We start from the raw sequence: 15,561 nt of genomic DNA, 5'->3' as shown, positions 1-15,561 counted from the left end.
AATAATATAACAAATTTATTTTTTTCTAGAGATTTGTTATTTTAAAACACATTTTTGAAAAAGGTCAACGTACTATGGAGAGAGGAAGGGGAGGTGGTGGATTGTTAACCATTTGAGTGGGTTTGAGAGATAAAAATGTGCAAGTGCTGGACACAAATTTTTAGTGCCTTATTGGAGAGCTTGAGAAAAATTGCTTATCTCTGTCCATACAAACATCATCTATATTGACAAAAATTTAACCTGCTTTGAAACTGGCACTATACAAACTCAGTGCCATAACTAAAAATATTGTCCTTTTCCAAAACTTTAGATATCTTCAGCAATAGTATGCAGGCTTCCAGAAATGAAACGCTTAGAAAATCTCATATATCAATTTTTGCACAGTTAAAAATGTTGAGGCAAGGTTCTTTAAAAACATTGAACAGCAATAGGAAAAAATCCACTTTTTTACTCCAACAGAGTAAGGTCAACAAACAGTGTCAACTCCAGATGTCCTGTAATTATAAAGGATTTTTTTGTTATTTAACTTGTCGTTTTCATCTAACAATTTTTTTTGGTAGTTTATTTTATATTTATGTTCCAATAAGAAATCCCAACTTAAAAAAAAAACAACAAAAAACCAAAAAAAACTCATTTTCCCCCACTCTTCTGTTTAACAAATTTTATATTCAGCCATGCATCTTACCTTTACCACCTTTACTGAAGACACAGCTTCCTAGATTCTGTTCCAGCACTTTGAAAAACTTGCACTTTTTAGTACTTCATGAATGAGATAAATGGTTAGAAATACAGTTTGGTTTTTGAGTCTTCATCCTTCCCTGCTCCTGTTCCCTAATCCAGCCAACAGATTAAAGCCTTGTAGCCTTTGACTTTCAACTAAACAGCACACATCTTCAACCACATCTGCCACTGCTACTGTCCCGTCCATAATTTCAGAGTTTCTCACACCCCTAATGAAAGGATGCTTACAATGTTATTTCTGTGTTGCCTTGGTGATGTCATTAATGTACTTTCGTTTCTATAGCACCCAGAAAGGAATTCTTACATCAGAGCAGATTAGGGGTTTTTTTTAATAAAACTGGACATCTGTGATAGAGTTCTGTATAAGGAATAATAGAAAACATTGTTTTGCTGAGGTTTGTGTAAGGAAGTTTTTATATAGCTATACCTCTGAGTTGTAACACCGAACTCCTTGCCTTGATCATTTCCACTCTGAAAGCACTTTTGTAACATGACTGTTTATTTTAAAGCTCCAGAAGGACTGAGGTCCAGTAGGGTGGGGTGGGGCAGGGAGGCAAAGAGAGGGTAAATAATGCACAGAAAAAGGCAAAAGGCAGAAAGGAGTGCTAAAGTTTGAAGCAGTTGCCAGTATCCTTGATGCACAGGCTTGCATACACACCAGTGTATTGGAATTAAGATTGTGTTAGCAAATTGTTCACTCTATGATGCTTGAAGAGGTGCTATACCAGCATTCTTTCCCTTCCCCTCCCCCACTCCTATTCTTGGAAGTAAGGAGAGACTATTGGACTCTCTGAAATTACCCCAGCAACATCTGTAGCTTTCATGTCTGCTTCAGACTTTTCAGAATGAACAAGACTGAAAGAATATGATGCTCATTCTCCTTGTAATACAACTGTTCTCTTCTTGTGAAAATATTGACAGTGTGTCATTAACAGGACTACAGTCCCTGGCTGAAGAGACAGTTTTGCTTATGTATCTGCTCTCAAAAATACCCAAAGACATCACAAAATGATTTTTAAAGTTAACTTGCACACTTCTCCCCTTCTTATCGACTCATACATAAGGCTGGTAGGGGAGAAGATGAGACTTTGTGAACAGCATTACTATTGATTTAGATATGGTCATCTGCTCTACATCTTTTCTTTAGCTTCATGTTGCCCTGCCATTTAGATTTCTTTGGCTGAGAATGCACCTAACTGAACATCAGCATGCAGGAACTTATTTTAGGTAGAACACAGCAATTAAAAAAGCTAAACAATAAAGGAAGGGAGACAACCCTTTTGGCATCAACTTTATATCCATCCTACAAAAGTAGGTTGGGCATTCAGTTGTTTATCTTCTTCTTATCACAACTAGGCAGCAAGTAGGAAAATGGTATTTTTGCCCTTTTAGAATGACGATTATGGGTTTATAAAACTTTATCATTCCCAGCAAAGACACCTGTTTAAAGCTGCATAGGGCTTTTCAAGGCTATGTAAAGTGTACCTTCTGTCACAAGTTGCTCCCTTTCTTTTCTGTAATATGCCAAATAAGGTACCTTACCAGACCCTTTACAAAAGCAATAAATCAAGACCTTCAAGGTATATTGTAAAGCCAACAGACACTTTTCCTGAGTGATTTTGTTCCAAGGGAAATAATATTATTCAGCTTTGTGAAAGTATTGTGGCATTCTTGACCATATGATATTTACTTTACTGAACTATTAAATTTTTGTTTCTCCCTGGTGATACTGTCATGCATGAATTGTATCATATTTATTCTTTCAGTTTATGCATCATAGCTAGATTTCAATACTCTTGGAGCCAAAATAAAGTGCTCTCTCCCAGACTCACTACTTTTAGTGTGGCTTCTCTATTACATGTCTATTCATTTATTCAGCCTTAAAAAGGGGGGGGGGGGGGTGTTTCTTTGTTTGGTTTGGATTTGGTTTGGTTTTTTAATTACTTTGCACTTATAATTTAGAAGGATTGCTCATTGAAAAACACAAGAAGAGGAGAGGTTAGAGTTAAAATAGAGCAACAAACAGAAACTAGGAGAGTAGAAAGAATTGTTATGCAGTGAGAAACAGAACAGGAACATATGGTTAACTAAAGGAAAAATGAACAGAGATTTAGTACTTGTGAACAGTAGGGGGAGGAAGGGGAAGGCATGATTAGGGAAGAAATATGAAATATATTTGTTACCTAATTTGCATTCCATTTTATCTTGACTATTCTGCTGTCTGTTAAAGTCCGTTAGGCGGCAACTCAGCAAATGACATTCTGGTCAGCACAAGCTAATTAACTAAGCTAATTAACTAACATATATTTAATTCTAACTAGATTTTTTGAGGGGTGGGGGAGAATCTCAGTTTCTCTTTCTCTTTTCCATATGCACACTTTTCCACAAATATAAAATCCTATATTTGAAGAAAATGAATGAAGATTCAAGACATACTCAGCCACAGTTAGCATGTTGAGTCTTGAAATTGGAACAATCAGAACATGCAGCTTATTTTCCTGGGGAATTATGCAAGTCACACTTCATTCACTGTGCAGTATGCTTGAGATTGATGATCTTGCCATGACAATATATAAGCTTTAGAGTTCCAGTTTCTAACTCTGCTGCTGACAATTCATGCAAGAGCATAGCATTGTAGATTATTCAATGTAACAAACCAGGAATGAAAGAAACAGTAGAGAACATTGCCATTTGGAAATCGGAAAAAGGTAGGAAATTCACATCTCCAAAATATATTTTGTGAAGGCTGTAGGGAATGTTAATAGTTCCCATGTTATTAGCTATTCAAAAGGTGCAAGACAACAGTGTATAAATAAACTTGGCAAACAAAGTAATTGAAATAAATTACAGAAATGTGGTAGTTTCAGTTTTTGTTCGTCCACAGAGGAATTGCGAAGTGCTGACTTGTAGTTGAGTAGATCACATCTGTTGTTTGTTATTTAAATTACTTTAGTTAAATCTTTGTACCAAAGTGCAGACGAAAAATAAGAAGCAATCATGAAAATAGCAGATGTTGTAAAATAGCAATAGTTCTGATCAGACTTCTGATCCAGTGCCCAGTCAAGGAAATATAAATGGTTAACTGAGGCTGCATCACCGCGCAAGGTGCTTCAAAACCAATGAAACCAAGGACAGTTTGGAAAACATGAAGAAGCACTTTCAACAGAAGTGTTTATAGCAGCTGTTATAATCATGTTCAAAAGTTATTAAAGTGTTCCAGTTACTTTCTATCTGCTTCTATTACCTAGCAATCTAGGTAGTATTTTTTCTTGCAGTCTAGGTAGTAACATAGTAACTTTTGATTCTATCAAGAGAAAATACAAAAAGGAAATTCAAGACAGCTTTTTAATATAATTTTATCACCTGAGACTTTTCAGTCTGAAGTGATCTCAAAAGGCCCAGGATGGAAAAGAACTCTAAGAGTCGTTACATGGATAATTGACAGGTATCGTTGTCTGTTGTCTGTCCTTTACAGTTTACAGTTTAGTTTTGCTTATAGGTAGTTATGACACTGTACCATTTGATGATGTAAGAGAAGAAAGAAAAATAGGATAAATATAAGTTTACATCAGATAGTTTTATGATGCTTACAGCTGAATAGTTTATGGGAACAGTAGTACCACTCCTTAGTGAAGACCCTCCTGACCTTCATCACAGCGTGGATACTCATTTGATACAAAAGTAATTTTCAGTCTTGAAACCAAGAATTTGAAGAATTTGGTGTTTTAAACTGGTTCTGTATGCAAATGGAGTGAATTGCTAGATTATGTGTAGAGTGAGATGCCAGAACAGCCTGTAAAGAAATTTGGAGAAAAGTTCAAGCACAGCCTTAACATCATGCTGGTTTTGTGATGGTCACCTCCACACCCCCTCACTCAGGTCTTACTAGAAAAACACACATTCTCTACAAATCATTATGATTCACTACTTTATCTCATCTCATTTTCCAACATAGTGTCTCTCCTAAACCAATCCCTTTCAGGGACAGAGAAGCTGCCATTTTAAGAGATGAACACAGAAAGACTAATTTGCTCTATCAAGAGATGATCCTTAAGTAACACTGCTAGGACTGAGATAATTGTGTTATTTTGAAAACTGTGTAGCAAAACTCTTGAGACTTGAGCCTTTACTGTCTAGATTGTGCCATTGAACTGGTTTCCTATGAAGAGACTAACAGCTGAAAATGATTTCTAGAAGGAAGTTTTGAAAGGGACCAAGAAAACTAGCATTTTATGTCTTGAAATGAAACAACCAAAGAAGGCATAATTAGGTGCCTGTATATACATAACAATTTGATTAAAATTTTTCCTCACTATCTATGTATACAGTCTCCATCTTCCACCCTAGTTCATTTGCTGTTGCATTGACTTGCAGAGACTATTGTTACTAAGCAAGATCTAAGTCTTAGGATGTGTCATGTACTGTAGATATAGATTCCCACTGGGAAATCAATCATATGCAATGTTCTGCCCTAGAAAGAGATAGAAGTTGGCTATTGTTAGGGAGTGGACTATCTTAGCTTATTGTAACTTCCTTAACAGCTATTGAGTAACATTATTTATAAAGCACATGCAGTGGAAAGAAAATAGACCAGAGCGTAATAACCTCTGTATATGTTTCAAACTTTATTAAAAAAAAGCCAAAAAAACCTCACCAATATATTTACCTAACAGAGAAACTGGGCAGTATTACCTCTATTTCTTTTCAGCAATTCACTTATGTTTTGAAGTTAGACTCTGTAATTCAAGATTTTTCAAAAGAAATACAGCATATACACAGAAAAAATATTTCCTGTATCTCGGGCAAAATTTCATGTCTTTCTCAAACCCTTCATCAAAAAAACAGACTATGTCAATTCATTTTTTAAAATTATGTTGCAGCTGTAGTTTGTATTTATTTAAGAGCATGCAAATTACCTAAGTGTCACTTTGATATTGCTGCATTATTGTGGGTTTTTTTCATGTGGGCTTTATTTTTTTATTATTTTGTTTTTATTATTATTATTACATTTTACAGCAAATGTCCAATTAGGACAATGTTATATGATCTAGTAAGACAGCTGACAGAAACTGACTCAGTTTATGTATTGTAATGGATTAATTATTTTGGATATTGCATAATTGCCTTCATTACCTTTCTGGATCTTACACAGGAAAGGAAGATGACTGGTCTAACATGCTATGTGAGACCCAAATAATGTTCTAAACCAGCACGTAGGACCATGAAATAACTATAAGCAAGTCAAAAAAGCATAGGTGCAAGGCAACAGCTAGGAACCTGGAGCAACTGCAAAGCTTGAAAGTTATACCAAAGAAAGCCTGGTATGCAGGTGGGCCACATATCATAGTGAAATTCCATGAAATTTAAGAACTTCCATTACTTTATATTCTGAAAAAGAACACCTGAAATCACTAGTAAGTGAGCCTGTCAGTAGAGTATCAGAAGACACTTTATTTGAAACCTGACAAAGACCTTTTTTCACTGAGATGAAAAATTAATTATATTCTCAAGTACTTTAAAATCCACAGGTATATTCATTTAACTCTACAGAATTGTTACTGAGTAAATTAGTATTAATTCAACATACAGATTATAAAAAGATTACAGAAACCTGTTTTCTAAATATAATCATCAAAGGGATTTAATGAAAAGCAGAAATCCAGAACTTGGACATTTTCTTCCTTTTTTGAAGCTGGATTTTTGTCAAAATCATATCAAAGTTAAGGGAGAGAGAGAGAAGAAATGGACAAACCAGATTTTCTCAGATCCTACAGTGCTTAAGGAAATAGGCAAGAACATGAAGATTTAACCAGAACTTCCATGGATATTACTAAGTTTCCCAACCTCAAACCAACAGAAGCATATGCCCAGGTGCTGTAGATCATGCAGCTTCCCTGTCCATACGCTGACAGGAGAAGAGTTTGCAGTGTTCCATCGGAGATGCTATGTAAGGTAACCAGACTGGAGTCACTCTGAATGTAATGCATTAGGTGAGAGAAGCCTAATACTTTGTAGAAAAGCAAGTTTGCTATTAGCTTCTTTCAGGAATGTATTTGAAATTTTTTTAAATTGAACTACATACTCATTTAAGGAAAGCCGATCACCGTTTTTTTCCATGTAAGTCTTCCTGATGTACAGTTTTAGCTTATGGTTCCTTCATTTCTAGGCTGTATACTTATGTGTGTAGAAATGTACATATACACAGGTACAAGATGAGATATATTACACGTGTCACAAGTAAAAAACACGTACAGGTTTAAGAAAAATAGCTCATTTTGTACATACAATCACAAATATTTCTGGAGCCACTGCTAAAGGAACACAACATAAAGTGTAAAACTCCAGTAGCAAGGAAGCAGTCTAAGAGTTCAGGGTAAGTCTTAATTCTTAATTTACTGCTTTTGTCAGCCTACTCAAGCTCTAATAATACTCAACAGTTACTCAAATTTTGTTTCAAATTCTTCATGCCTCCTGTTGCTGTGAGTGGCCAAAGTGCAGTAATCCTTGCTAGGAAATTATTTGTGTTTTTCCATAACAACCTGGATGAAACCATTTCCATTTTCCATTAAAAAAAATCTAACAAATTATTCTGCCACTAACTACAACTTCTGTTCCTTTACAAACATCCTCCATTTGACTGCTTATTACCACTCTTTAATACTCTTAACACTTACATCTATCATAATTCCAAATGCTTGACATATATATTTATATTAAAATTATTTAATATTTATACTGTGAGTATGCCAAGAACCTCATCATGCCAGAGAATCAGCAGTCATTGCAGGCACTCTGACAGATACAGAGGTATTGACTGTAACAACCTGCAATATAAAATGGTAAGTGAAAGATAAGTAGGGAAGGAATGTACTTCAGGAAAGGAATTAGACAATATTGCATTTCCCTCCATATATAGTGTGCATCAGTCACATGCTAGTTTCCCTAATGTGCCACTCCCTCTAGTAGCATCAGCCAGTCTTCTCCTAGTCACCAAAATTTGTTCTGAAAAGGGAAACAAGAAGATACAGTGATCACAAAGTGAAGATTGTGAAAGACCGCCTTCATATTTGAGGGAAGAACAGTGTGAAGAAACTCAGTTGTGGGTTAGAAATATACAGTAATAAATTAGTGAGGAAGAAAAGTAGGGGGAGACCATGTTGTTTGAATCTCTAACATGACTATTTATTAATTACATTATCCACCATCTTCATGCTTTTCCTCTACTCGTCCCCTGCCCACCAGACTTCTTTAGTGTGAAGTGCAATGTGTGAAGTCCTGTTCTTAACAGTCTTTCTTCCTAATTCATCTGCTCCAGGTCTTCAGTCATTTCAGCTTCCCCCTTCCCTTCCCTTCCCTTCCCTTCCCTTCCCTTCCCTTCCCTTCCCTTCCCTTCCCTTCCCTTCCCTTCCCTTCCCTTCCCTTCCCTTCCCACTGCATTTCATTTAAGTTTGCACTTTTTAAGGTAAGTATATTCACTTATAGTCATAGAGGGGATCTTCAGGTTCATTTAATTTTATTTTCATGGCTGTAGTAGATTATTACAAAGGTGAGAGTAGTTTCCCTCAAACAGCAAAAACAAGAGGGCTGGAGCTGGTTTCAGTGAACAAGAACAGGTTTTGCACAGTTAGTAAGCAGTGAAACACAGAAATACATATAAATCTGAAACAAATGGCTGAGATTTCCCAGCCCTTCCCATGGAACAGGGCCTGACTGATGCACTGTGCCTTTTATAGACAGCCTGAGTTGCAGCACTGGGTAGAAGTATAAAAGTAATCTGTATTGCTAGGAAGGTACAGCCTTACATGTAGACAATTATAATTGAAGACAGGAAGAACTGGGACACAGATGCCAGTGACACAAATGTGCAACAACTCCAAAAAGTAAAGATTCAGCTATAATTCAAGGGTTTACTAATGTACCAGAGCTGTAAAATTCTCTGTCGGACCCATTCATACCATTAAGAGAATGCTTCTGTTGATGTAATTTAAACTAAACTATTGTTATTGGCCCACAGATTATTTTTTAAATCTGCATAATTATGGATGACATTTGAGTTGCAGGTTAGGCTTGTTATGTTCCTTAGCATACAGGTAGAAGTATTTACGTGTTCCAAAAGAGTGCAGTTGTAAGTCATAAACTTCTAAGTACTTCCCAAGCCTGAGACAAGGATATAAGGCTTGCTTCAAAAAGGCTGGAACTTAGTCAAGAAGGTAGGCAGGAGATGAACCAGAAGATGAGTCATGAAAAAAAAAAAAAAGAGAGAATGATGACAAAAGTGTGTGCATTAATGTCAAAAATATCAGAGACAGAAGGAAGAAAAGCATGGAGAACAGATTCTGAGATCTGATCAGAATAACATGGCTGGAAACATTAGTCGGAACATCCATGAAAGACTAGAGAGGGTGGAAGACAGAAAAGAAGAAATTCAGGATGAGTGGGAGGAAAAAAACACATTTGCAATTTCTTTGTCAGGAATACAACAGTATCTTCATGCTATAAAACCTTTTCTCTCTCTTCAAAAGATAATCCCACAATTAGAAGTAAATCGTCAAATGTGCATATGTAAACACAGTAAATTAATTCAAAACAATTTAATCAGCAGCAATTGACTATTAAATTTATTAGATGTCACATCCAGCCATTCTTTCTCATACTGGACTCTCACCACAGACATAAAAGTTTCTAACTTCTGTAGAAAGAATGTTAGAAAACATGCAGAAAGGGTTAAAGTTGCTACAGGCATTACATACTCTTTTTACAGGCATTTCCTGTGCATCAGCTGCTGCTTTGCTTAAGGGAACTTGCTGCTTAGAATGTCTATTCTTATCAGGCATCCATCCACAGGAACTGCCATTAAGGGAAAAGCAGGACCACTGAACTTCAAATTGCCCTTTAGCAATGTCCTGCCTTTGCTTTTCCTATCCCTCCTTTCCTTTGCAAAGGTTCTATTACAGATGGAGGGATGGAAGAATGCAAAGAACATGCAACGTAATTGCTTCCCATTAATAAAGAATGGTTAGTCCAGGCAGCCTCCCTCTAAATATCCTTCTATCAGCTAACAAATGGACCTAATTATTGGCAATGAGAGAAAAATCAATTTATTCAGAAGTAATGCAAATTCATTACAAAAAATGCTTCTGGAACACTGCAAGCTTCTCCCATTTATGTTGACAAATTTCCTCCTTAGAACTATTGACATAAAGAAAGGATTGCTGTCTGACAAAACTGCCCTCTAAGAGAAAAGGGCCTGGAATTGAACTGATCTGCAATTCCTTCACACTCTCTGCAGAGAACTACACCACTCTACTCTTTGGTGTAGAGTATCTTACTCTATCGCTGAATAGCTCTTCTAGCTGCTGGGCAGAGGAGTGTACTGGATTTGGTTGGGGTAGAGAAGATTATATTTCCTCTTCCTGACCATTTGCTTACAGGAGGAATGGTGGATAAAGAGCCCCTGGTTCTTGTCATCTTTCTGAGTCATAATTTAAACAAAAATGAGCATAGGAATAAAGGAAGTATTTAACTTCCTCTTCACTCCTCCACATCATAAGCAAAGGTTATGACAATCTAGCCTTAAGTACTTTGGCTGAAAACATCTCAGTGAGTCAGCTGTTTGCAAATAGCTCTCCACCTTCCTTTGTACTTCATCTCTACGGGTGCTCCATGTTTGTTTTGCATTCACATGAGTTCCAACCCACCTCCCCCTGCTCCATCTTCTGCGTGCAGCTAAACTCGTGGAAGCTTTGCTGCAGTGTGTGTGATCATTCCCTTTTGAGGTCCATCACCTTTTGATCCCATCAGTAGTCACAACTGTGCTTTTAATGTTTTGATCATAGAATAAGACAGCCATTTTGTCTCCTTCTAGTGATCTTAGTTTATCCAGAAGTTATAGCTGTTGAAAATACACCTTTTATATGTAATATGTTTATGAATTCAAAACAGTCTCACACTTTAGGTTTTACAGATATTTTTAACTTAAAGGGCTGACCAAATACTGTTGAAGCATGCTGCAGCTTTTGTTCTTTACAACAGCATAAGTGCTCTAATTTTGTTTTGTGCCTGCCACTCTTGTTGTTGTTGTTGTTGAAGCTGTTGAAATTCCACAGTTTAAACAGGCCCAGTTGCTAAACATATCCTCTTGGTTGGTTCATTTTCTTGCAATATAGTTACTTTCTCATTTCACAAGAGTTGACTCACTTCTGACACAATGTTCCAAGATGAACACCCACACAATGAAACATTCAGACTTTATTCTTTTTTCCACATACACTAGCACTCTCATCACCTGAAAGTAGAAGCTTACTTCCTCTAGCTGACCAAATATGCCTCGAGTATGCTCCCGCAGAAATCTAGTTTTTTTAGTATTCTATTGAAAAGTTATTTACTATTGAGAGTGCAAAAATCATCAGGAAAGCTGTGCTAATTTAATTCAAGACAGCTGAAAGTTTGATTTAAAAAAAACAAAAAACAAAAAACAAAAAAAGTGTTTCATCATGCTTTTTGATAAAGAACAAATTATGTTGAATTTTTTAAAGCTGTCTGTAGGTAGAAACACCTTGGCTTGTTCAACTCAGTTATTAAAATAATATGAAACCCTTCTGAAACACAAATAATGAACTTCAGTGTTCTATTATGAAATTAGTCAATAAAGTTCCTTTCCATAGCTGATCAGTACTAACTAAAACCCCTATCCTATACTAGAATTAACTTTACAAGAGGTGGGGAGAGGGAGCAGAGAGAACCAAATTAGACAGAGGGAGTGAGGGAAAGAACAACATTTAGCTGTAATTTCAGAAGTACCAGATGGTAAGTCATGGAAGTTAAAGCAATAAAACACCTAGAATATTCTAAGCAGTTTGGACTCCAGAAAAAATAGATTTTTCAGAAAAGGAGGAATTTATTTATAAGGAAATAATTTAAAGAAACAAAAAGCTACCTAAGGAAACTGAGAGGGACTAGACATAGTATGCACAGATTGAAAGGGCATAAATGAAGACATTCTCACTGAATGCTGTGAGCGAGCATGAAAGACCTGACAAGCATTTAAACCCTTATTACAAAATAGAGTTAATTGTAACTCCATGGGTTACCAACAGCTAGGGAGAGGGCAGAGCACTGGCAGGATCGTACTGTGCTGAGAACATGAAGTACAAAGCAGTGGAATCTTTTTAAGATTATTCAGTTAATTTATGACATTTTTACTTATTCATTAGATGGTCTTTTAGCAGAGTGACTGGTCTAGCAGGTCATAGAGAATTGGACAATGCAAATTCAAATTGACAGACACGCAGGAAGATGGAAGACTTGATGTCACCATCATGTGATATGGAATCTCTGGCTCTACTCAACAAGTATGATGAGGCACTTTTCCAAAGTCACTTTTGTTCAAGAAGTGTCACTATATCCCCCTGTGCACCCTCAGCAAGTTGTTTGATGACACCAAGCTGAGTGGTACAGGTGACATGCCTGAGGGACAGGATGCCATTCAGAGGGACCTGGACAAGCTCAAGGAATGGACACATGTGAACATCACGAGATTCAACAAGGCCAAGTGCAAGGTCCTACACCTGGGTTGGGTGGTGGTGACAGCCCGGTATCAATACAGGCTGGAAGATGAAAGGACTGAGAGCAGGCCTGCGAAGAAGGACTTGGGGGTACTGGTGGGTGAAAGATTGGACATGAGCTGGCAATGTACACTTGAAACCCCAAAGGCCAATTGTATCTTGGGCTGCATCAAAAGGAGCATGGCCAGCAGGTCAAGGGAGGTGATTCTACACCTCTTCTCTATTCTGGTGAGACCCCACCTGGAGCCCTGTATCCAGCTCTGGAGCCCTCAGTACAGGAAAGACAGGGACCTGTTGGAGAGGGGCCAGAGGAGACCACAAAAATGATCAGCAGGATGGAACACCTCTCCTGTGAGGACAGGCTGAGTTGGGGTTTTTCAGCCTGGAGAAGGCTCTGGGGAGACATCGAGGCCTTTCAGAACTTTAAAGGAGCCTATAGGAAAGATGGAGACTGACTTTTTAGAAGGGCATGTTATGAGAGGACAAGGGGTAATGGTTTTAAACTAGAAGAGGGGAGACTCAGGCTAGACATGAGGAAGAACATTTTTACAGTGAGGGTGGTAGAACACTGTCTCAGGTTGCCCAGAGAGGTCATAGATGTCCCACCACCTGGAGACATTCAAGGCCAGGCTGGACCAGGCTATGAGCAACCTGATCTAGTTGAAAATGTCCCGATTCATTGCAGGAAGATTGGACTAGGTGAGCTTTGAAGGTCCCTTCCAGCCCAAATTATTCTGTGATTCTATGAGCAGTAGTCAAGGATTCATTTGAACAGCATGCTACCAAATATCTTAAAGTTTCTTAGGGATTACATATTTTGCAATTTAGAAACAACAAACAAACAGTACAAAATAGTTTATACACCCCATTTAAAGAAAAATAGCCAGAGGTGGTTATGATTAAGCTCATATAGCAAGAGGTGCTAGGATTTAACACTAAAAATAATGAAATCTGCTTTGTAGTTTAAAAGATTCTCTTTCAGGTCCTGAAACATTCAATATATTTATTGAGCTTTTAGAACTTAATTTCACAAAATATATACTAGGATGTTTGTAGTAAAATATGAAGATCCTTTGAATCAACAAAGATGAATATATTTGATAGAAACTCATTCTGTTGTTTTAAACTGAAACAATGCTGGTCTTCCCCAAATGTGACCAGCTCACAGTATATCAGCTAACATTAAAATTTTATGCTTTGTCATCCCTTAAAAATTTTATAGACAGCCTTATGCTTCACGTAATTCCTCAGCAGGTCAGACAACAGCAACAGAATAGCTTTATTAGGCACTCTGAATACCTATCTTCAATTGAGACATACCAGGCTGTTTATTTGGTCCATGTATGTGGCACCATAATGAATTCGGCAATACTTCTGTCACTTTCCCCCTGTGGCTATACATAAGCTGGTAATATGTACAGTACATGAATAATATGTAATGATAATACGTACATTACATGAAATAAATAAAATAAAACAAAGCAAAAACAAATAAACAAAACGAAAAATAACAACCAAAAAAAAAAGTATTTTGTTTTTAATAAATTCTTAAGGAAAAGCCAAAAAGAGCAACTGCTCCCAATAGCCAGGAGCCCAAACCAATACAGCCTGGCAGATTCAGAAAGCTCCACAGCAAGCCTTATGATAGATGTCTGCCCTGTCTTCCCACGTCTAAGAGAACTTGAGCAATTCTGGATAAACTCAACCAGGCTCATACTCTTGGTCCAACAACTAATCCCACTGGAACGGGAAACTGAGGCAGTAAAGGGGAGAAGGAAGCAGGTACACCAAGGCATTAGTAGCAACAAAGCGGAAACAGCAGTCTCAAAGTCATTACAGAGCATGGTGGAAGATAATAATGGGAAAACAAAGCATCAGGATGGGGAGTCGTTCAGAATTCTTCTTATGCGAACTTGGTTTACATACAAGCTAGGAGTCGCTCAAAAAACAGGGAAATACAACTGTACCTTCTCTCTTTGTAGATACAGTGTCCTTGTAGAAGCAATAACTTTTTTTCCTGTTACTACTCATCAAAGTACTTAAATAAAATGTCCTGTCTATTAGGAGAATGGACATATTCAACAGCTTAAACATAACAGTAATATACGAGAAAGGACCATTCATTTCTTGTCTGTGCCTGTAAGGTAGAGTCATTGATATATAATACTGTATATTAAATGTTTTTCCATGAGCATCTGGAAGACAGAAAAGGCTACAGCAGCATCCAAACCTCTCTGTTTCAGCAGTACTCTTAGATACACAGGACGAAAAACCATCACAAAGACCACAAAATAAACAAAATTAAGCCTCATCCAAATCTGTGTATATATTACTACCACACTGTCTCATTGGTCTCCTGGAACACTACACAGTCAACATTTCAACAATGCATTATTAAATCGAGTGTGTTCCCTGTTACTAACATCAGTGCAGGGGAATACATTTATGACGAAGTACATTATAGATAATATGTAAGCTTACATTTCAATGAATACTCCAGAAAAAAAAAAAAATTTAATAGCTCTGTGTAAAATACATTCTGAGACATTAATGTCTCAATGAAAAAACTCACTCAAAAACATACTTCTGTTCAAAATCTTGTATCTGTGCAAGTCACACATATTTATTTCGGCTGCAGATACAAGAATAGGCTACAACTAACAGAGAATTTATCACAATTGCTGTCCTAGTCCGAAAGTGGTATTGATAGGCTAACACAGCACAGAAGCAGCATGAAAGAATATTGATGATAAAAACAGTAGCAGGGAAAAGAAAACCTTCTACTCACACTTTTGCTCCTCCCATGTAGAGTACAGGTATTCTTGTTCATGGTGACTCTATAACTTAATCAGAAGTGTTCTGCAGGTTTCACAGGAGAGGTTTTATGCCTTGACCATCCAAATACCCGCTGTTATACTGAAAAGAAATCAATTTATCCTGTTAGAATCAGGGTCTTCACAAGCTGTACAACATCCAGGCATAAGACATTGCTTCCATGTATGACAGCTGCAAACAGTCTAACATCCAGTAGAGCAGATGTTTCACATATCACTAAATCATACAAAACATACAGTTACCCTGAGCCATACAACAAGCATATCCATGAACAGTGCATGCTTCCAGTCAATAACAAGTGCATGCCAACCCAAACAGTTACAAAAGGTTATACACTTCTGAGGCAGGGCTTTTTGGCACAGTTATTTAAATATTGGCAGTAGTGTTTGTAATATTAAAATGAGACTTATTGGTATTTTTA

The 15,561-nt window shown here is 37.0% G+C and overlaps 1 protein-coding gene across 1 annotated transcript in view; it reads right to left on the bottom strand.

The window, feature by feature from the left end:
* PDE4D (phosphodiesterase 4D) overlaps positions 1 to 15,135 on the bottom strand; it is a gene marked incomplete at its 5' end in the record, with an annotated part of 511,345 nt that extends 496,210 nt beyond the window's left edge. Inside the window, one exon of the mRNA XM_080363172.1 lies at positions 15,094 to 15,135. Within this exon, the coding sequence (XP_080219298.1) occupies positions 15,094 to 15,135 (42 nt within the window). The remainder of the gene's footprint in view (positions 1 to 15,093) is intronic.
* Between the last annotated feature and the right edge of the window lie 426 nt (positions 15,136 to 15,561).

Source organism: Nesoenas mayeri (assembly GCF_963082525.1).
Source record: "Nesoenas mayeri genome assembly, chromosome: Z".
Lineage (NCBI taxonomy): Eukaryota > Metazoa > Chordata > Aves > Columbiformes > Columbidae > Nesoenas > Nesoenas mayeri.
Note: the sequence above shows the minus strand (reverse complement) of the source record. Positions and strands in the feature narration are given on the sequence as shown.